Source organism: Bos taurus, chromosome 11 (assembly GCF_002263795.3).
Source record: "Bos taurus isolate L1 Dominette 01449 registration number 42190680 breed Hereford chromosome 11, ARS-UCD2.0, whole genome shotgun sequence".
NCBI classification, from domain to species: domain Eukaryota; kingdom Metazoa; phylum Chordata; class Mammalia; order Artiodactyla; family Bovidae; genus Bos; species Bos taurus.
The window spans coordinates 55,165,884-55,189,080 of NC_037338.1; the positions used below are offsets into that span (position 1 = coordinate 55,165,884).

The 23,197-nt window shown below is 42.3% G+C and overlaps 1 protein-coding gene across 5 annotated transcripts in view; it reads right to left on the minus strand.

The window, feature by feature from the left end:
• Positions 1–23,197, minus strand: part of CTNNA2 (catenin alpha 2) — a 1,361,081-nt gene that overhangs the window by 366,789 nt on the left and 971,095 nt on the right. Inside the window, exon 1 of one of the 5 annotated variants that reach the window (XM_059891303.1) lies at positions 18,414–18,776. The exons of the other annotated variants lie outside the window; for them this stretch is intronic. Within the exon in view, the coding sequence (XP_059747286.1) occupies positions 18,414–18,761 (348 nt within the window). The 5' untranslated portion in view covers positions 18,762–18,776. Of the gene's footprint in view, positions 1–18,413; positions 18,777–23,197 lie in introns of those variants that run through there. 5 annotated transcript variants of the gene reach the window in all.

Here is a 23,197-nt window from a genome sequence, read left to right on the forward strand (position 1 = left end):
TCCAGGTCTCATGAACACTCCCTCTAGCTCAGTGCCATAGCCCACCTAGATATACCTCAGAGTTTCTAATCATGGTTTGGGGATGACTATCTGATCATAGGAGAAGGCAATGGCAACCTACTCCAGTACTCTTGCCTGGAAAATCCCATGGATGGATAGAGGCTTCCCAAGTGATGCTAGTGGTAAGAGCCTGCCTGCCAACACAAGAAATCTAAGAGACACAGGCTCAATCCCCTGGAAGAGTGCATGGAAACCCAATGCAGTATTCTTGCCTGGAGAATCCCATGGACAAGGTAGCCTGGCAGTGGCTACAGTCCTAGGGTCACAAAGAGTTGGACACGACTGAAGCGACTTAGCATACACACATCTGACCATAATATATCTTGTCCTTGCATTCTGAAAACAGATTTGATTAGTGAAACTCAGTTGATGTGGGCACACACACTCATTCACATACACAGGCATACACATTATGTGTAAAAGTGACTTTTTAAAAATTTTTATTTTATTTTAAAAATCTTTTAAATTTTCCATACAGTTTTTAAAGGCTACTTACCATTTATAGTTATTACAGAATATTGGCTATATTTCCCATACTGTACGATACAATCTTGAGCCTAACTTGCATCCAGTAGTCTGTGCCTCCCACTCCTCCACCTCTACATTGATTTGGCTTTTTGTATATGTGAAAAAATCTACCATATGTCAGCCCAACACACACCTCTATGGAGATTTAGCTCTCTCCAGCTAATGGCCAAGAGTGAGCAAATACCATTCACTGTACCATTCTGGTATAAAGTACAGTGAAGGAGACCTATCAGAAATACACCAAGAATAAAAAAGAAACACAGTAATAATAGCTAGCTCTGATGGTAATCAGGGAGAGAATGTGCATCCCTGTTCCTATTAAGGTTCTGTCTCATTTTTAAATTTTTTTCCTTTGTTGTTCTCAGGCTTTTGAACCTCACCTTACCCAAAACTAAGGGGTCTCCCTATCCTGCCGGGTAATTTGAATTCTAACCGCAAGCTTAGCTCTCTCAAATCATTAGGCAAACCGCCAGGACTGCAACAAGTTGGCACCACCCACTAGCTTCTGTTGGTTGATCATTTAGAGTTTTGATTAGGGCATTTGGACTTCTTCAGAAAAAAAGAATATTGCTTACACATCAGCCAGTGGTGAATGCCCATCTCTGGAGTTGTCTGGCTCAGAGGTCAAGAGACAAGGCCTGACTGCACTCCTGAAATGCAGGGCTGACACTGGTGGATCCCACTGAGCACCAACACTGCCACCCTTGTATGTCGCCTCCACACTCAGCAACTTGGTTTTATTTGCACAGCTCCCCATTCCTTATTTTGTGCCATCTGCCTTGGCTGAAGGCCCAGTTGTTTCTGAAATGTTCTGTTTTTTTCCTAAAATGGTTTTCTGGATCTCCTACAGAAGGACTTCCAGAACCTTCTCTTTCCATTCTTTCTCCTTCTGCTGTCTCTGCTTTAAAAGCACGCTATAGTATCTTTCCAATTTTACTGCTGCCCATAAATTCTGCTCCATGACACCACCTGCGGAGCAGGCCTTTGACTTCTTGGACTTGCTACTGCCCTTTCTTCTGCCACAGACCTCCCATGGAGGGGAGGGAGTTTGGTTACTGTAAGGGGCTACACCGAGTCTTTCTGTAATTTGTCCCTACCTTTTGATACAGGGTTGGCAGTTACAATGCTTCAAGTTTCTCCCAGCTGTTGGTACCCAGGCTCCATCATGACTGGAGACATTATTGAACCACTAGCTACCTATAATTTCAGCCATCAAAAATGTCCTAATCATCCTTTGTCTCTTTAGTACAACTAGGAAGGGGTGTGTGTGTGTGTGTGTGTGTGTGTGTGTGAGAGAGAGAGAGAGAGAGAGAGAGAGAGAGAGAGAGAGAGGGAGAGAGGGAAAGAGAGAAGAGCAGGAATGTCTCACAAACCCACATATCCCACAGGATGTGGGAAGGGATCCAGGAAGACAGTGTGGAGTATCATTCTTTAGCATCTGTCTCTCCAAACTGCTCTAGTTTTTCTGATTTGTTCCCATAGGAGAAAAAAGGGAAGAAAATGTAGTCAAATAGAGCATCCCTGCAGCAGCAGCAAAAGAACTGATGACATTTGTTTGTCACTTTTCTTATGCCCACTCCCACCCAGTTGAAAATTTCCAGGTAACTTGCCTTTCTGAGAGTGTGGGGATGAGGGTAGGGGTACGCACAAGTAAATACTGAGCTGGGGACAATGCTACATTTTCTCCAAGGCTCTGTGACTCTCAAGTATTCTGTTGGAATATCTCCATTGCTCTTCCACTCCAGTGCGTTTTCTTGACTTCAAGACTGTCCCTCGTGAATTAAAATGAGCCTTACAGTTGCCTCCAAGCAACTACCTGAACATGGCACCTTATAAATCTTGATTTTAAAACTACAGCTTGATGATGTAATGAAACACAAATCCATTTCCTGTAAAAATGTTTTCTAAATAAGCAAGTACATCTTCTGAAGCAAATTATTTAAAAAGGATTATTTAAGCAAAATGTAACGTGTTTTAAATCTTTGAAATGGAAAAAGCAACACTCTAAGGGGGTTTGAGATACACAGGTGTAGGCATTTCTTAAGACATGTTCATTTCACTGTGTACAAATTTTACATAAAAATAATGGTAAACAAATATCAAACGCTAGATAATGATTTGCATGCTGAGGTATTCAAGGGTGAAGTCTACTGATGTCTGTAACTTTGAAAAGCTTCAAAAATAGGATGAACAGATCTGTGATAAAGCAAATATAGCAAAATGGTAACTGTAAAATTGAGGTGGTGGGTATATAGGTGCTCAATTATTCTGTGTGTCAAAATGTTTTTATAATAAAATGCAGTTGTGGGAGCAGCAGGCAGGCACAGGACTTGGAATTAGGAGAGTTGGGTCCAAGTCTCAGTGTGGCGTGAATGAACTATAAAACCTGGCCAAGACTTTAAAATTCAATGGATTTTGGTTTTAGTCAACCACAATTGGCACCTGCCATTGGCACTTGCCACCCACCTCTATCAGGATTAAATCACGCGCTGCTGCAGCTGCTGACTTTCAACACCCCCTGAAAGGAGTTCAGAGGTGAAGAGCAGAAATGAAGCACCCTATGCTCGGGAAAGACTGGCAGGACAGGTCTTCAGATAGATATTTTCAGGAACTGATTTTATGAGCCCAATTCTTGTACCTCCTCATATCTAGAAAAGCACTAAAATCCTTCATGGTGATGACTGATTCTCATGACTAGCAAAAACCTTCTGCAAAAAAAAGGTATGTGCTTGATTACATGTATTCCCTCTTCACCAAAATCACATACATACTGACTTTCCCGCCTGTCTCTTTGGCGCAGTTTCTCAGAGCTTTCTGAAGTGTTGTCTCCTGGGCTACAGTTCTCATTTTGCCCCAAATAAAATTTAACTCACAACTCTCATGTTGTATGTTTTTTTAAGTCAACATTTCCCCATAGACAAAATGAGAATTGCAAATGTGCTTTTGTGTCCAACAATCTATTATTTTATGAAACAAGCACAGATACAATGGTCAGAAGGTGTCAATCCATAGAAATCTTGGGTTCTCATTTATTGAATTTATGTAGTCCAAAGGAAACATTGAAAATCATATTATCCAACATTTTACCAATTGGAAAGCTCTAATGGGCCTTTTTGATCATTTCATCTCTCCCAGTGCAAACTTTTCATCTGGTGCCAAGAGCAGATGCCAGAAACACAGTGGGTGGAAATAAACTCTCCAAAGCTGGGGCTAGTGATGATTGGTCTGGATAATTTGAGAGAGTAAGATTGGACTGCTGGCCCATGGTATTCTAACCAAACTATTTTGATGTGATTGCACATATCATTGCCCTGTCATATCCCACAGCCCTGGAGACTCACCTGTGGGCAGAACAGGTAGCCATCTCTGAGAAGAGTATTTGGGGCCACCTGAAGGTGGTTCAGTGGCAAAAGAATCCACCTGCCAATGCAGGAGATGTACGAGACACTAGCTCGATCCCTGGGTCAGGAAGATCCCCTAGAGGAGAAAATGGCAATCCACTCCAGTATTCTTGGAGAATCCCATGGACAGAGGAGCCAGGAGGGCTGCAGTCCATGGAGTCACAGGGAGTCAAACATGACTGAGCACAGTAGCAGCAGGAGGGCCTTCCTTCTCACTCCTCTTTTTACCCCTAAACCACACCCCCCATTCCCAGGCCAAAATATTAGCCATGTGAGTTAATCATCTGATTGAGGCTATGTTTATTATTAAAAATGCAACTACGGTTAGTGGGTAACACATTCAGCTATAGCAGCCATTCACACTGCACTGTTAATGACTCTCTCAGTCTGTCTGGCCTGCTACAAGATTAACTTAGACTGCTGCTGCTGCTGCTAAGTCACATCAGTCGTGTCTGACTCTGTGCAACCCCATAGACGGCAGTCCACCAGGCTCCCCCATCCCTGGGATTCTCCAGGCAAGAATACTGGAGTGGGTTGCCATTTCCTTCTCCAGTGCATGAAAGTTAAAAGTGAAAGTAAAGTTGCCCAGCCGTGTCCGACTCTCAGTGACCCCATGGACTGCAGCCTACCAGGCTCCTCCATCCATGGGATTTTCCAGGCAAGAGTACTGGAGTGGGGTGCCATTGAGTGGCTTATAAACAAGAGAAATTTATTTCTCACAGTCCTGGAGGCTGTGAAGTCCAAAATCAAGGCACTGGAAGGTTCAGGGTCTGTTGAGACCTGCTTCCTGGTTTGTAGATGACCAACTTTTCCCTATGCCCTTATGTTGTGGAAGAGATAGGAGAGCTTTCTGGGGTCTCTTTTAAATGGGAATTAATCCCCTTCTTGAAGGCTCCACCCTCATGACTTAATCACTTCCCAAAGGCCCTGCCACCTCCTATGATCCTATTGGGCATTAGGATTTAACATATATATTCTCGGGGTATGCATTCATTCACAGCAATGACCTTCAAATCCTTTCCAAATATGATTTAACAGCAGGAAAAGAACTATTGATGTTATGCGAGTTTTCTCCCCTCCCTTAGCACTGCTCTCCCAATATCACATTGCAGTTAAAACTCACCCTTTAGCCTGAAATGGAACCTATCAAAGTACCCTTGCTAAACTCATCTGAAAGCCACTTCTCTCCTCCTTTATTTTATCCCTTTCTTAATTCACTCAACCAGCTAAAGTTTATTAAGCATCTACAACTTATAGAGAACTATATGAGGTGCAGAGGATATTGTGTGAGAGATCCATTTAATGGAGATTTTACTGTGATCCAGGCCAGAGATAACCATGGTCTAGATTCTGGAGGAAGCATCAGCAATGGAGCTAAGCAGATAATTTAAAAAGGTATTTAGAAGGAATAATTGATAGAACTTGGTCTGATGGCTGAAGGGTCAAGGCAGTGGGGGAGTCAGGACTGCCACAATTGGCCAACCGAGCTGAACAGAACTCAAGGGTGCCTGTTGAAGAGCATGCAGGTTGTGCTGCAAGACAAGCAGTCTCAGCAGAGGCAGCGGAGAGGGACGATCAAAGATGGTGGCCAGCTTCCTCGCATGAGCCATTGGCTGGATGATGGGGATGGGGATGGGGAATCTAAAGAAGATTCAGAATCTCATGTCATCATTTCTGAAATACTCTCATGACATGTATCAATCCTTACCATTACTTTTGCCATGCATATCTCTTATTTATGTGCATGTTTTTTCTTGCTCTTCCCCAAGGCACCCTAACCAGACTATAAATCCTCAGTGAGCAGAAACCAGGCTGGATTCATTTCTTTTATCACCATAGAGCCTTGCACAAGACTGTCATGAGGTAATGCTTACAAACTCTCAGAAGAAAGTGAACAAATGATCAGAAGAAGGTGGACAAAGGGGCAGGTAGGTAAGGCAATTAGCTTCTGCAAAGACTAGACACAGGAGAGTGAGACTGGCAACAAGCTGTATAAACTAACTTCTAGTCCATGTGACTCCATATACCAATAAAGGGCCCGTAATAAATATTTCAGGCTTTGTGGGTTGTATGGCACCTGTTGTAACTTGTCTTTTCTGCCATTTCAATGAGTGACCAACCACAGACAATGTGTAAATATATGGATGTGGCTGTGTTCCAAGGAAACTTTATTTATGGACCCTGAAATTTTAATTACATGGAGTTTTCACATCACCTAATACTATTATTTTTTGATTTTTTCTAATCATTTAAAAACATAAAATCATTTGCTGCTTGCATGTAAGGTGCCAAATCCTGGACTAATACCTCCACTTCCTTAAGTGGAGGACTGTGAGGCCTCCCATCAGACAAATCCTCATGCAGAATGAAGGACACACTCACCCCAAATGCCTTCCCTTTCTCTTTGTCTCAAGAACAAGGAAGATATTTACAAACCCATCATGCCTAGTCACTAGCTCATCTTTTACTTTATTTTTTTTTAATTTATTTATTTTAATTTGTGGATAATTGCTTTACAATATTGTGCTGATTTCTGCCATACAACAGCATGAATCAGCTGTGGGCGTACATATGCCCCCTCCTTCTTGAACCTCTCTCCCACCTCCCATCCCATCTCACCCCTCTAGGCTGTTACAGTAGCTCGTCTTTTTAAAATGACTGATTTCTTAAACAGTTTCTTTCTCTTCAACCTTCTTTGGGGCCCTTTCTCTCTCTGTTTTCTCGTTCTAACTTTTTTTTAATTGTGCAAGTTTGTTCTCTCACTAATACATTTTACTTTCACTACCAGAAGCACTACTGGGTTTGACATTTTTAGTGAGGATGCTGGGATTTCCTCCAGTTTTTGTTTATCACTTGCCTTTTTATAACCACGGACAGCCACAGCCCCTCCTAAATGAAGGATTGATGCCTACACAGCAAGACCTACACCTGGAAATCTATTAACAATTAACAGCCAGTAAAACCAAACAACCCAAAGATTCAGGGACTGCTAGCTTCGTGGGTGGTAGGAGACAGATTAAAGTACTAACAATGCACACAGGATTTAATACATTAATGCCTGTCCAGCAGCATCTGAAACTCTACGTTGTTTTAAATACAATTTGTTTAAAGAGAAATACTGTTCTATATGCATGATCATTTCTAAAACTAAACTAAGTCATGCATGTGAGAAGGAGAGTGACAGTCATTCCTGCTTGTTTCATTAGAGAGCAATTAGACCACGGCTGGAAGTCCTCTCTTACAATCTTCTCCACAAATGTGTCTCTACAAAATGAACCTGTCTCCAGCAGCAAATGTACTCCTGCTTGGTGTATCTCTATAAGAGAACAGAACCACAAATCGGGAGTATACACAGCTTAAAAAAAATGATAGAACATTTGACTCAACAAGCATAACTGGAATATCATTAGGGAAGCCACCTTTTTTCCAGGTCCAGGCAGGGTGTAATCTATAACAATTTATACCAAGATCTTTGGAAGACAGCAGCTCTTGATACTCTGAATGTAAAGGAGACTAAGAAAGAAAATGGGGACATTTCCTCTTTTCTCAAGTCAGTCCATATTCAGCCTGTAGGGTTATCTACAGGGGGGTTTCCCAGGTGGCGCTAGTGGTAAAGAACCCATCTGCCTGCCAGTCCAGGAGATGTGAGAGACGTGGGTTAGATCCCTGGGTTGGGATGGTCTCCTGGAGGAGAGCATGGCAACCCACTCCAGATTCTTCCCTGGAGAATCCCCATGGACAGAGGAGCCTGGCAGGGTACAGTCCTGCAAAGGTCTGTAGGGTCGCAAAGAGTCAGACATGACTGAGCAACTTAGCAGAGAGAAGAGAGGGGTGTAGATATGCAGATTCCAATCCTTGTAATATCACAGGGTAGGGATGTCTCTATTCTTTTAGTCTTTGACATCAAAAAATAAGGTCACCATTGCTCTGAAATACAACTCTTTATGTGGGAGACAGCAAAAGTGGTAGGGGAGTTGAGATGGATGGGAGCAGAGTGGACATTGGGCAAAATCCCTTCTCCACCTTTTCCACCATAGCGAAGACCTGTGAAGATAACCAGTAGCTATGGTCCACTAACCAACCATCTAGGACTTCTGGGTATCTCTACTATGGGAAAACTATAGCTTGATGTACAGCCCAATTTCCTAAAAGACCCAGTTCTGCAACTGGCTTCTTTGGAATGCTGCAGGCCCAACTGGAGAGTTTTCTTTTAAGTCCCTTGACCAGGGATGGAATCCGTGCCCCCTGCATTGGCAACTCTGGGTCTTAGCCACTGGGTCGCCAGGGGAGTTCCACAATTGGTGAGTATTTAAATCCACCAATCTCACTCATGTTAAAATGAACCTTAGCAACCAAACTGAGGCACGTGGATTGAAAAAGCAGCAAGCGAAACCCTGCCCTCGAGTGTGTCTGGTATGGTCCTGAATGCCCGTGGTGAGGATGGAGGATGCAAGCCTACGGTGTGTGGCACTCACAGCTGTGGCAGAACATTTGATTCGCCTCAGCTGTCACAGACTCAGACGTGTTAGATAAAGCGGCGGCACTTCTGTGTGCCCTTCACTGGTCCGTGGAAATGGACCATTTTCTCACACTGCTAATTCTGAAAGTCTTCAGTGGACAGAGCCGCAGGAAGGAACTTAAAAAAAAAGGTTTAAAGGCATGCGTTGAATTTGCTAATAGGCATGTGTGGTCCTTTTGGAACCCAAATAGAATTTTTGATGAAGTACCTTGTGGCAAATTTGAAATATTAGCCTGGGGGCCCCAACAAGACATAATTCACTCCACTGGTGAGAACAAATCTCATTTCCACATTCATTCCTCTAACTCATTACTGACCCAGGGGGAAAATGCTAGCCGGGAGCAAGTTTTAATAGAGACAGTGGCAGAGACTTCGCTATAGTACTAAATGTAGTAATGAGCAACACGTCACTTGGTGGCAATGGCCCCCTGGACCTATGGAGACCCTGGAAGGCAACTTCTGAAGGGCTTAACTCTCCATCGAGAGCAGAACAGGTCATCGAAGAAAAGATGTCATTATTTTATGTGATAATCTGTCACATAAGAACCACTTTAGCTTAAGGGGTCTGATTGTTAGCTTGCCTTCAAAAGAACCATTGCTGAAAACCCACTTTAAATCAATTGTGCTTAAAAACAAACAAACAAACAAAAACCAGCAGATGCAATAGAGGAATTTAAAAAAATGATGATAACTTTGGGGTCAGAAATATTTAGATGCAAGTTTCAAATTCATAACAAATTTTATTCCCTCCTCAAGACTTAATCTCTGCCACTAGAATTATGCTTTCAGTGAACAGACTTTATCTGTGGGCAGGGTCCATGTCTTTGCTGTTTGATGCTACATTCTCACACATCTTATCATATAATACATGTTCTTTAAGTATGCATTAAGTGGATATACTTTCAAGGACTACTATAAAGATTAAGAGAGCTCAGATATATAATTCTTTTGGCACTTTGCTTGGCATGAGGTAGTTCACAACAAATTCAGAATAAATTAACTGCTGGTACAAGGCCACTAGTGGAACGGCCACAAGAAGAGCTTTTAATGAAAAATCCAACCAAACTGAAGAGGTCTGCCAGCTGTTGTGGTTCTGGCAGGAAGGGACCAGGTCCAGGGTAGTCAAAGGGAGACAGGACACCTTGAAAATACAAGTGGGAGTGGGGAGTAAGGGAGTAGAGGTGGGTGTTGAAAGTGAAAGTGTTAGTTGCTCAGTCCTGTCCAACTCTGCCACCCCATGAAATGTAGCCCACCAGGCTCCTCTGTCCCCGGGATTTTTCAGGCAAGAATACTGGACTGGCTTGCCATTTCCTCCTCCAGGGGATCTTCCTGACCCAGGGATCAAACCTCCGTCTCCTGCACCTTAGGCAGATTCTTTACTGTCTGAGCCACTAGGGAAGCAGGGGTGGGGTAGAGGCATTTAAAAAGAGCCGTTAATGCCAGTTAGGGAACTGTGCTGGCTAAAAATAATTCTTAGCTTTATCTAGCAGTGTGGACAATTCCTCTGGCTTTCCAAAGGATATCTGGGCTTCCCAGGTGGCGCTAGTAGTAAAGAATTCACCTCCCAGTGCAGGAGACATAAGAGACATGGGTTGAGTGGGGAAGATGCCCTAAAAGAGGAAATGGAAACCCCCTTCAGTATGCCTGCCTGAAGAATCCCGTGGCCAGAGGAGCCTGACTGGCTACAGTCCACAGGGTCTCAAAGAGTCAGACATGGTTGAAGTGACTGAGCACGCACCATCTACGTCTAGGCAGGTAAAGTCAAATAGGGAATAAAAGCATGTGTCTAGAGAATTCACCTAACCAGCTGTCAGGAGGGAAGCACAGATGAGTTTGGAGGGGCACTTGTCCTAACTTGTTCCTCCTCGCCCCTCACTGTCCTCACAGGCCCTTGCATTTCAGGCCAGCCCATCTGTCCCCAACATTCTCTGTGATCGTATGATGACTTTCTCGTTCCCCTGTGCTTGCTTTTTTGAGCTTGTCTCTGCCCATCTAATGTCTACATGGCCTTTAATCCTGAAATAATCTATACAGCTTTCCTATTCACTATATGGGAGAGAGAAACAGAGAGAGAAGAGTAGTTCAATGGTACTCTTCCCCATCTCTTCTCAATCTTTATCACCCTGTCATTTGCTTCCATACTGTGAAGAATTCTCTTATTGTTGACAACATATATATCTTGTTTCCTGAAAGAAACATGACTTCTCCAAAATAGGAATGCCTCCCTGGTATATATCCTCCATGGGTTGGTTACTCACGCATATGACAAGATAAACACCTATCCAATACACGGTAAAAGGAAATCAGCGGGTACCCGGTTCACACTGTATTGACAGGAGCAAATGGGTTTTGTGTGATTCTCTGTAACTTTCCACAAACATTTAGAGGAACTACGATATACAAGGGCTTCCCTGGTGGCTCAGATGGTAAAGAATCTGCCTGCAGTATAGGAGACCTGGGTTCAATCCCTGGGTCAGGAAGATCTCCTGGAGAAGGAAATGGCAACCCACTCCAGTATTCTTACCTGGAGAATTCTTTCTTTCATGATATGCAAGGGATTCAGAAGGAATATCACGGAAAGAATGTCAACAGCATCTACGCATATACGTGTAAGCATATACATTAAATATACACACACGCATACACACAATGAGATTGTATCTTCACCTAGTCATTCTCAGAGGCAGGACTCCTAAGCAGGATCTGATTAAAATTCTGATCACAATCAATTCCTACAAACCAGGGCTGCCCACACCAACAAAGCACTTTGGGAAAGAGCTTAAGAGTCTCTGTAGTAAGATCAATGCTGACCCACCCCCAACCCACAGCCACTAGTGCTGATTCTTGGGGCTAAGCGTTTCTCCAGTTGATTGTTCCCAACCTTTCCCCATCTACTCTGTTCCTTCTGCTCAGTGGTTTCAGTCTAGCCTCCCAGACCCACCATCCCCCTCATAGACAGGCACGTCCCTGCAACACACAAAGGAGCATCTCACTTTAAGCTCACACAACCTGAAATTGACAAAGTTTCCAGTTGTTGCCTCCTCTTTAGGGAAGAGAAAAGACAGAATGGATATTGGGACTTTAATAAGGAATTGATCATCCTTTCCTGAGAAAGGTACAGAATGAAAAAATAAAAAAAAAAAGCAATCCTCTGCTTTCTGATTGCTGGGATGGAGATGTGGGTGAGACAGGGGACAGAGACAGCTAAGAGTCTGCTGTCACAAAGAGTGAAATGGAGATTTCAGAGAGTTCTCTTCTCTCCAGAATTACCCATTGATCATTTCCTATCATATTAACTGTGAAATGCATCCAAGAGTGGATGCCAGATAAGGGATCTATATCAGCAAGTAAACATTTCCTGGCATCATAAGTGTGATGAAACAGAGGGAGTAATAAAAGGATGAACCCACATATCCACACAGGAGGGAGGGTGACTTCTAGTGCAGATGGCTGCCCATGCCAAGTATGTGGACAAGTGATCATGAAAGTTGAAAGAAGCAAGTCTTGGGCATATGTTGCAGTGAAAGTCCAACAAGGGTGCTGACAAGACACCAGGATAGACAGTTAGAGAATTAATTAATTAAAGCCCTGCTTATACTTCTATTGTCACTGCTAATTATTTGTTGGTTTGAGTAAGCTCCCCTGCCTTCATTAGAAGCTGTCAGTGAATAATGTACTTGGATTTGCACAAGTACCAGTTGTTCCCAAGGATTGTACTTGCAGCGTTAGCTCATATTCTCATGTAATGACATTAATAATTAAGGAGTATGTACTCACTGAAGCTAAAAATGCATTTTTTTTTTTCAACAAGAGGCATGTTATTGTCCTTCCATTAGACTTGAGCCTTCTGTCTGGTTTTTGGTGCATCAAGGTAACAGGTTTCCTTCAACTTTGGAGAAGACAATGTTTAGTTTCTTTGGAAGAGGATGAGCTAGCAAGAGATCCCTCCATGAAGCATTTGCAGACCATCAAATCCATTTTGCAAACGACACCCCTTCTGTGTCCATCCTCTGTCCCCGCTCAGGTATTCTAATTCCAGCAACACTCTTGGCAGGAGACGTAATCTGGAAATCTTCCAATGAGGAACCAGTGATAGAACCAGTTTGATCATGCCTCTGATTAATGTCTACCTTAAACAAAAGAGTAGCTGCTATTCTGTTGATTTCTTATAGCTGTGCTCAGACTCATAAACAGACAGCAGCATGTGCTTTAACTTCCTCAGTCCTGTAAGAGGCTTTATGATCTATGCAGTAGGGGAAAGGGTGGGAATAGGGACAGAAATTGCAAGGAGATAAATCAAGATCTGTATCAGCAATGCCTTAGGAACATCCAGGGAGAGAGAAACCAGACTTCTAAAATGGAAAGATACAAGGAAGCTAGATTCATCAGTTTTGATTACTGAATGAAAGGGTGTGTGTAAATGGGAGGGGAAAATGGAAGCGACAAGACTGCTGGAGACTAGAAACATGTAGTCATGAGAAATCTGGTCCAATTTCTCTGTAGGGTGTTATTTTGGAGATATTTATAACTTTTTAACCAATAGCAAAAGAGAATCTAATCAAAACTATCCTCCTTTAAAAGATAGATCTGAAGAAATTGACTTTTTTTTTTCCTTTTTAAGAAGTTACTTTGTTTCCTTAAATGGAAAGTTTTCTGTGGTATATCTTATTTTAGAATCTCTAACTTCATCTTCTTTTTCCTATTAAAAAAAATTAAACTGTTGGTAATTTGTGATTTTTGTTATTTCTGGGCACATTTAGCTTGCCCATTAGTGTCAAATGCTAAAGGTGGTAATTCCAAAAGAAAAGGAATAGAGGCACATGTCCCTATAACCCTTAGCAACACACAAAGATGAACTGAAGGAAAGGCAAGGGGGATGGGGTTGGAGGAGGACAAAATCTGACTGTAGAAGCAGATAAAATGACAGGAAGACTAGAGTTGCCATCTGCTGGACGATAGAAAGAATGACATTTGACACTCACTTTGCAAGAGCAAAGCTAAACTCATTAGTCAAAATAATAAATTTCCAAGTTCTGTGTACTGCCAGTTCAAGGATAAAAAATTGGGAAGGAGGTGTTATTATTTCAGCATGGCAGTTTTTGAATAATGTAGAAAATATATGGGGGAAGTAAAACAATAGCATCCCCGTTTCTTAACTTGTACCCCGCATACTCTTAAAAGGGATGATGAATATTGCTTTATATGCTTTCAAATGCCAGCATGTTCCTTCAAAGTGTACTTCTCACTTTTACCACTGCAACTTTGAATAGAAAATTGATGATGGAGTTTCTCCTATAAGTATGCCTAGTCATTGCTTCCAGATTTTTTAATGCTTATGTAACATGGCCATTCTAAAGGAGATCAACCCCGGGTGTTTTTTAGAAGGAATGATGCTAAAGCTGAAACTCCAGTCCTTTGGCCACCTCATGCAAAGAAATGACTCATTGGAAAAGACTCTAATGCTGGGAGGGATTGGGGGCAGGAGGAAAAGGGGACGACAGAGGATGAGATGGCTGGATGGCATCACCGACTCAATGGACGTGAGTTTGAGTGAACTCCGGGAGATGGTGATGGACAGGGAGGCCTGGAGTGCTGCAATTCATGGGGTCGCAAAGAGTCGGACACGACTGAGCGACTGAACTGAACTGAACTGAACTGAACATGGCCAAACGCATGAAGCTCACTTAAATTCAATATAGAGAGCACTGGACTCGGAGTCAGGGTGGACAGGTGGATAATCTCAGTTTGTCTACCAGCTACCAATGTAACTGTGAGCCAATCACTTTATTTCTCTGGGCCTTGGTAGTTTAAGCTGTAAAATTATAAATGTTATGGAGGATGGGCTGCAGAGTTTAAATGATCTCTGAAGTCCTTTTTAGCTCTCAAATTCTGTGAATCTATAAGCATTCCAAACTCATGTAGCACTTATAACATGAATATTCAATCTAAATTCTCAACATTGCTTCTACAGAATACAGCAAAACAGTATCTAATGTCTTGATTAATCAGCCAAAACTATCTTCCTTACGAATGAAGGGAAAGATGTTTTTCCCCGTCTCATACTGCAGAGGAGTCAGTTATTTAAACCTGCTCTCTCTGACACTGTTCTTGTTGTAGCAAACGCCATAGAAAGTTCCCGGGGAGGGGGAATAAACTAGGAGGCTGGGATTAATATATACGCACTGCTGCTGCTGCTAAGTCGCTTCAGTCGTATACGCACTCTTATGTATCAAATAGATAACCAACAAGGACCTACCACATAGCACAGGGAACCATACCATGTAATGCTATGTGTATGTAATAACCTATAAGAGAAAAAAATCTGAAAAAGTATATATATATAGGAGAAGGCAATGGCACCCCACTCCAGTACTTTTGCCTGGAAAATCCCATGGACGGAGGAGCCTGGTAGGCTGCAGTCCATGGGGTGGCTAGAGTCGGACACGACTGAGCAACTTCACTTTCATTTTTCACTTTCATGCACTGGAGAAGGAAATGGCAACCCACTCCAGTGTTCTTGCCTGGAGAATCCCAGGGACGGGGAAGCCTGGTGGGCTGCCGTTTATGGGATCGCACAGAGTCGGACACGACCGAAGCAACTTAGCAGCAGCATCATAGAATGGCTATGCCGCACACCTGAAATTTACATGGTCTTGTAAATCAATTATGTGTGTGCTGCGTGCTAAGTTGTTTCAGTCATATCCAGCTCTTTATGACCCATGAACTGTAGCCTGCCAGGCTCCTCTGTCCATGGAATTCTCCAGGCAAGAATACTGGAGTGGGTAATGATGCCCTCGTCCAGGGGATCTTCCTGACCCAGGGATCAAACCCACATCTCTTATGCCTCCTGCATTGGCAGGCAGGTTCTTCATCACTAGTGCTACCAGAGCAGTCCTAAGTCAACTATACTTCAATTAAAAAAAAATTAAAGAAAAAGTGATGAGGAAAAAAATATCCAAAAACACTTTAAGAACCACAGATTTAGAATAGCAAGCAACCTCGAAGATCAGAAGTGGAAACTGAGGTTAAGGGACTCATCCAACTGGTTTGGGAACAAAATGGATTGTATCATTTAATTGCCAAATTCTTCCTTACTGAAACAAACCCATCCTTCTTTCTGAAGCTCTACATTCTGCATACCTACAGCATCCAAGTCAGGTGACCCATCCTTTCTAACCAATTCTTCAGCCCAGAGTGAATTCTCCTGTTTCTGGAAACATGGGTGTTTAATATTTGAATCCCTCACTTAGCAATGAACACAGACTGCTTTTTATTCATTTATTCATTTGACAAGTATTTAATGAACACATTTTTGATAACTTGCATTCTTCCAGATGAAACATCTAAGACCTGTTTTCATGAAGCTTATATTTTAATGGGAGATAGGGAGAAATGTACATAAATAGGAAAATATCTAATAGTAGCATGTGCCATGGCAGATCATTAAAACAGGGTGGTATGAAAATTATCTGGTACCTTTTTTAGATTGAGTGTCAAGAAGACTTCTCAGAGAAAGCCTGCCAAGTGGGGAGTTGAATGACAAGGACATGGCTCTTCCTAAAACAGTGCAGATTGGCATATGGGGGGTGGGAATCAAAGGAAGAAGTGAGGCTGAAATAAAGTCAACAAGGGGGATAGTGATGAAAGATGAGGTGAGGGAGGTAAGCAAGATGCAGCTGATTGGGGGCATCGAGGTCATGCTGAGAAATGGAGATTTTATTCTAAGCCTTCTGGGAAACTAAGCAAAGAATTGAGCTCTTTTTTCTTATAAGTCAGTCTTCCTGACCTCCACAGGTTAACATCTTACTTTTAAAATTATTTTTAAAATTTCTCATGACTCCTAGGCAGCCCATTCCTTTGTACACAGAAGGCTCTTTAATAAACAGCTGCCGATTGGCCAACTGATTGGCTGTGGTGAGAGCTAAGCTGCATCAATTGTGTCTGATTCTTTGCGTCCCCATGAATTGTAGCCTGCAGGCTCCTCTGTCCATGGGATTTTCCAGGCAAGAATACTGGGGTGGATTGCCATGCTCCAGGGGATCTTCCCAACCCAGGAATGGAACCCAGGTCTCCTGCATTGCAGGTGGATTCTTATCTACTGAGTCACCAAGGAAGCACCAACAGGTTGGCTATTAACATGAAATATTTAAATCAGTTAATATTTTAAGTAGGGGCTTTGCCCCTGGAGCAGTCAGAGGTCAGGATGATTGCAGTCCTCAACTTCAAATTCACAGGAAGGCTAAGGAAGTGAGCTCAGCATGGAGGCAGCTGCCTTCAGACACAGCGTATGACTCGAAGCCCAGACATGTGACAATGCCTCACACTGCTCTGAGCAGCTCGGAATGAAGGGAGCATCTTTGTGGACTCTTCCAGAGCAAAGCAAATTCTTTAACTTTGAAAAGAGGTTCTCACTAGGTCTTTGTATTCACGTGTCACATGGCTATAACTGAAACTCTGCAACAGGTAAATCTAACAATTCATGGTATCTTTGTGTGAGACAGCAGCCTCAATAGCCAGAGGGAATTAATTCAGAGAGGTTATTCCGCATTTTCTCTTTTAATTCACGCCCATATTTATATGCCTTTCTTTTGACTGGAGAGTCATCTTTAATTGCAGCTTTAAGGGAATCAAGTATAATAAAGAGGATGTTAAACATTCTGAAAACTAGAATGCTTCTCATGTTACTGAGAATAACCTGACTTATTTTTCACCCTGAGCTCTACAAAAGGCAAACCTCAAGCAATTAGCAAAAAAGAAAGAAAAAAAAAAAAAAGTGGTGGTGGGGGGGATCATTCTCCTTCTACCTGGCCACCTGTGGTCTAAAGAGGTCCTCTAAGTTATGATGGGAGGAATCTGTGCCTTCAAAACCGAGGTAGATGCCAGCATCTTTTTAATCCTATGTGACGTGTGGGAGTGCTAAGAAGTATATATATAAATTCACTAATAGAAAAGAAAAAGAAGGAAAGAAGGAAGAGAGTGAAAGGAGGAAGGGAAGAAGGGAGAGAAGAAAGAACAGAGCTGTCATGTGTGGAGAACTGCAAGAGAGAAGTCACTGATAGGAGACCACCAACGCTATATGGAGGCAGAGATCCTTACCTTCGAAGCTTGTAGGAAAGTGCCTGGCACACAAGGAGGTGGGGTGTGGGGTTAGAGGAGTGAGAAAGAGAAACGTGGGAGGAAGGGAGGGAGAGAGGGAGAGGGGTGGGGAGAAGAGCGTGGGGAGAGAAAAGAATTGAATTTGAGAGACAGCAGGCAAGCCAGAGGAAAGAGAAATAAGACGAAAAGTTAGAAATGAAACGACAGAGACAAGATCTAGGCAATTATTCCCCAAATTTCCTGAGAATCAACCTGAGGTGATCTGCCTCTAACTGAAGATTCCCAGGCCGGATACCGGCTCCATTATAGCAGAAACTGGGGGTGATGGATTGTAGCTCTGGAATCTAATAAAAGTCAAACCCCAACACTACACAGGAGACGATGATGTGCAGTTAGATCTGGGAACATGCTAAGGAGACGGGAGAAAGATGCGGCCCTAGCGCAGTAGCGGGACGGGCACCCATTTGTCATTTTCAAGAACCAGAGTTTTCCACCTGTTAGGAGTGGTCCCCAGCTTCGCCTATCCCCACATGATGTGCCCTTCAATGGCGTTTGGAAGGGCAGGCGGCTGAGCACGAGGATAACGACATAGGAAGCGGTATTCTCCTTCGCCGGTTGCAGTTGCCACAGGCGGGGAAGCAGCCCTGGCTCCCCAACCCGCGCTGGGATCACCAGGGGGCCCCGGGTGCTTGTGGAATTTGGACACTGATTAGCACCAAGTGGTGAGAGAATCTCCCACATGCGGGAGGAACTAGCGAAAGTGACTCGGTCTTGGAAAACGGACCAGCGGCAGTGGCAAGCCATCTAACCTGACACGCATTTCCGATCGTCATGGTAACGCGCTCAGCGGCCGGGATGCTGCGGGGGAAGCGCGGCTGCGCGGGGACCGGGAGGCGCTTGGGGCCACCGCCCCCTCTGCGCTGCGCGCGCGCCGCCTGAAGCCGCCGGAGCATGGGGGCGGCAGAAGCCGGCCGGGAGCACCGCCGCCCAGGCAAGGGAACAATTGCCTCTCGCGATGCTGGCGACGTGGGCCCGGATTGTGTGTTACTATGACAATGGTAAATAGGTTCACTGGCGTTCAGAGAAGTGGCTACGTGCGGTGTGAGCTGCAGAAGGCACGGTCTCCCTCCAGTTTCAGAACACACGTACCCATTCATGGGTCTGTTTTCATATAACAGAAAATGAGGGGCTTAGGGAAGAACACTTAGTTTTAGTCACTGGGCATTTTCCTGACAGTGACCTGCGCTGAGTTTGACTTGGTGGCCACAACTATTTTTTTAAGCCTGGTAGTAGAAAGAAGAGAATGAAGCTTGCTTCTCAGATGATATTTACTTCGCCTGGGAGGTGGGGTTGGAGGGAGTGGGGGGAGTGGGGGATAAACTGTTTTGATAAAGTGGTTCTGTGAAATTCTACACATACCAGGAATGTCTCAAACATCATGTTTAAAAGAGACGATCACATATGAAATCGTGATTAGTTCTGTTGCTGCTTCCAAGTGGAATATCCTATCTTCTCTGAAACCTGTTAACACCTTTCAAAAAAGTAAACTAGAAAATGCAGAGCACTGTCAGAAGAGCTATAGCTTTTCCTAGAGTATAGATTACCTACTGTGTCAGAGCCAGTCTGTGAAACGTGTTTGCAGAAATAAGATATTGATTAACTACAGTCATAGTAAACACAGAACTTAACATTAATATTACCCACCACTGGTGATTTTGCATTTTATCATTCATCAGAGCCTACCAGTGCATGTATACACACATTCATAAGCAATAAACTCTGCCACAATTATCAGGATTTAGAATGTATAGCCTTTTATATTTAGAAAAGACAGATTTTTTAAAAGTCCACTATCATATGCAGAGGATGAGATGGTTAGATAGTATCACCGATCCACTCAATGGACGTGAATTTGAGCAAACTCTGGGAGATAGTGGAGGACAGAGGAGCCTGGCATACTGCAGTCCATGAGGTTGCAAAGAGTTAAAGACACGAATGAACAACAATTATATGCTTATAAAAATAAAGTCCACAGCTATCCTTGGTTGCAGTTAATCTGCATAAATTTAACAAATTCATTATATACTACAAATTATTTTAAATATGCTCTTCAGTAAAGAAACATAGTCAAAGATATCACTGGTTGGTTCTAAAATACTTCTTCCACTTCATCTCTACATGCACTTTTCCCAGCATCTGTATTTTATCCCATTAATACTTCCCTGGGAGTATTTCTGTTCCCACCAGCCAGACTGCCTCCAAGACGTCCTCACCTCCAGTCATGCCTGGAGAATCATCTTAATATGTTTTCTCTTGTGCCATCTCCCCTACTCCTCCACTACATGGAATCACCAAACTCTTTCAATTCAAGTCACATTTTCTTGTTTGAGAGTCCCTTCCATTCTGTTTAACCATGGTAAATGTTTACTTGGTAGGTTTCTGAATTTTTCCATATTACATCAGTTTTGAACTTATATTGTTTCTTTTATTCATTTTTATATGTGAGCATGTCAAAGAATCTACCATGCCATTTTATCTTTGTATCTGCCACAGTGGCTGACATATTAAAAAAAAAATGAATTGAATGAATATTGATGTTGGCACATTCCAGTTGCTTCAGCTGCTTAGAGGAATTCCTGTGGTTATTCTCACCTTCTCCCTCAAAGATATCACCTCCCTAATGGAATGAAATGTGGAGACGTGGTTTGGATCCTGATTCAAACAAATCTACTTCAAAAAAAAAAAGAAAGAAAATTTGAAGGATAATAGGAGATACCTGAATATGGACTGTTTATCAGTAATTTTAAGGAATTACATTTGCAAAGTATTTTGCAGTCATTTGCAAAGGTATGATAATGGTATTATGGTTATTTAAGAGCTTATTTTTGAGATATATACTAAAAATGTTTAGGAGTAAAAGGTTAACAGATATGTGATTTACTTTAAAATACAAATGATAATGCAACAGTGGCAAGACATTAATAATTGTTAAGTTCATTGTGAATAATTAAGTCTAATCAAGTAATTTTTTGGCTGCCTCTCTTGATACCACACTTGATAAAAAATAAAATAATAATAATAAAGAATGAAAGTAAGTAAGGACTATACCTCCATATTGCAATTATCTGGGAGTGACTTTCAAATAGTCTATCTTTTCCTTACTTAACTACCCGGTAAGGCAAGCAGCTGACTGTATCACAATTCACAGAAGGTAAATCATGGTTCAGCACTAGAGGTAGGTATCAGGGCTGCAGTAATCCAAGGAAAAAAACAGCTAGTAAACTTCAGAACACTAAAGCTTTATTCCACTCTAAAACATCTCCCACTCTGTTGGGAAATAGCCCATTGCCCAAGAAGGAAATGATAACTGCTGAATGCTAGAAAAATGACAAAAATAATGAAAATACCTCCCAGGTATAGAAAGAGACTCTAAAACTAGTAAGTATGGGCAAGTTTATTTTTAAAAGCTGTTCCATAAAACAAGAACAGTAATCCCATTACTGAAGATGAAAACTCAGGTCCTTATAGTGTATACATTTATCCTTGGGCTGTTTAAAAAATATTAAATGAATGAAAAATAATCCCCAAGATTAAGACAGTAGCTAAATCTCAGAATCAAAACACAATCATTCCCTGACATTCTGACTATTACTTTAACATGCAATTCGGCCCTTATCTGTTCCTAAAACAGTGGGATGGAAAACCTTGCCTCATTTCTTACCAGCAGGCTACAGGAAGAGGAACACTCCCTGCTGCAGAAAAGAACCAGTTCAGGAGTTGTTGTCTTTTTACAGAACATCAAAAATTTCTAGAAGGCTTTTAAAATGTGTTTCATTTTAACCCTCCTGACACCACTGCAGTTAGGTGGGTGGTAAATGCCATGTAGTTTACTTCATACATCAAAAATGCTTATGAGAGCTGAGATGATGTTCTAGGTGGCAATGGAAACAGAGTAGACAGAATTCTGGAACTGGAGACCCAAATACAGTCTTACTATATCCACGTCACCAAAGTCACAAGGCACTGCTTTTCCTTTTTGGCCCTCAGGGATTCTGGAAGAGCAAAACCATCAAAGTAAAAAGTCGTTCGCTTTCCCATGGGTTGAATAATATCCTGAGTGGTACACTTGGATCTCAAAAAGATTTCTGAAGCCTTTGCAATGTTCATAACAATTATGGAAGAGATGTACTATTCACTATATTATATAATGAAACAAACTTTGGGCTCAAAGAGCTGTGGCAAGTTTGGCAATATGCCCATTTTATTTTGTGAAGCAACTATTTAGTTGTTTAAAACAAAAACAACAGTAAAATGGTTGGTATCCATTAGCTCTCGTTAGGCAATTATACTGAAAGAAAGTAATTGAATTCTATTAAAAATATTTTTTCTATTAAAAAACATGTTTGTAAAATCCTCCAAACACCATTTATATTGAAATCAAGAAGACAATATTAAATTTTGTCAGAAAATTACCTGTCTTTAAAATGAGTACTTCTTATACAGGGTTATTACTACCTGAACATAGTTAACCTATGCATATGGTCAAAGGAACTCAAGATGACTGTTTGTTTAGAGAGGGCTATCATCTGCAATGGGATTCCCTGGTGGGTCAAATAGTAGAGTCTGCCTGCAATGCAGGAGACTGGGATTAGATTCTTGGGTCGGGAAGATCCCCCGGAGAAGAAAATGGCAACCCACTCCAATATTCTTGCCTGGAAAATCCCATGGAGGATTTTCCTCCCAATGGAGGAGCCTGGCAGGCTACAGTCCATGGGGTCACAAAGAGTCAGATACAACGGAGCAACTTCACTTTCACCATCTGCAGGAGGGTTTGATGAAAGATGGGCTTCTCCCTTTGACATCAGCTCCCAAAGCATAGCACCAAACTCTTAACATCCAATCACCAGTTATGAACTGGTGATTTGACAAACATCCATCACCATCTCTTCCAAGACCATTTTGAACTGCTAATGTTGAATGTCCAGTGTAAGATGCAGTGACCCAATAAAGGTAGAAACAGGTATATCTCTTGTCTGTCTTGTTTTACGGACTGAAAAAGAATCCCTGCCTAGCTGAAGACACTGTTTTGACTGTTTTTGTTACTCTGTTTCAGTCTATAAGTGGGGGGCAAAGTTGCTTTACAGTTAGAAGACCATCCACCACATAAACAGGTTAGAATTAAAAGCCTCTGAAATAAACTGTAAACACTTTTATATTGAGTGTCACCTTCACTTTCCAACCCTTGTTATGCACTGTAGAATTTACTGATTTATGAATGTCAGAGCTGAAAGGGATCTTAGAAATCCTCCCAACCAACTTCCATTCTGTATATGCAGAATAAATGTACCCTAAAATCACAGTGCTTCAGTTTAGTTCAGTTCAGTCACTCAGTTGTGTCCGACTCTTTGGGACCCCATGAACCGCAGTACTCCAGGCCTCCCTGTCCATCACCAACTCCCAGAGTCCACCCAAACCCATGTCCATCGAGTCACTGACACCATCCAACCATCTCATCCTCTGTCTCCCACTCTCAATCTTTCCCAGCATCAGGGTCTTTTCAAATGAGTCAGCTCTTAGCATCAGGTAGCCAAAG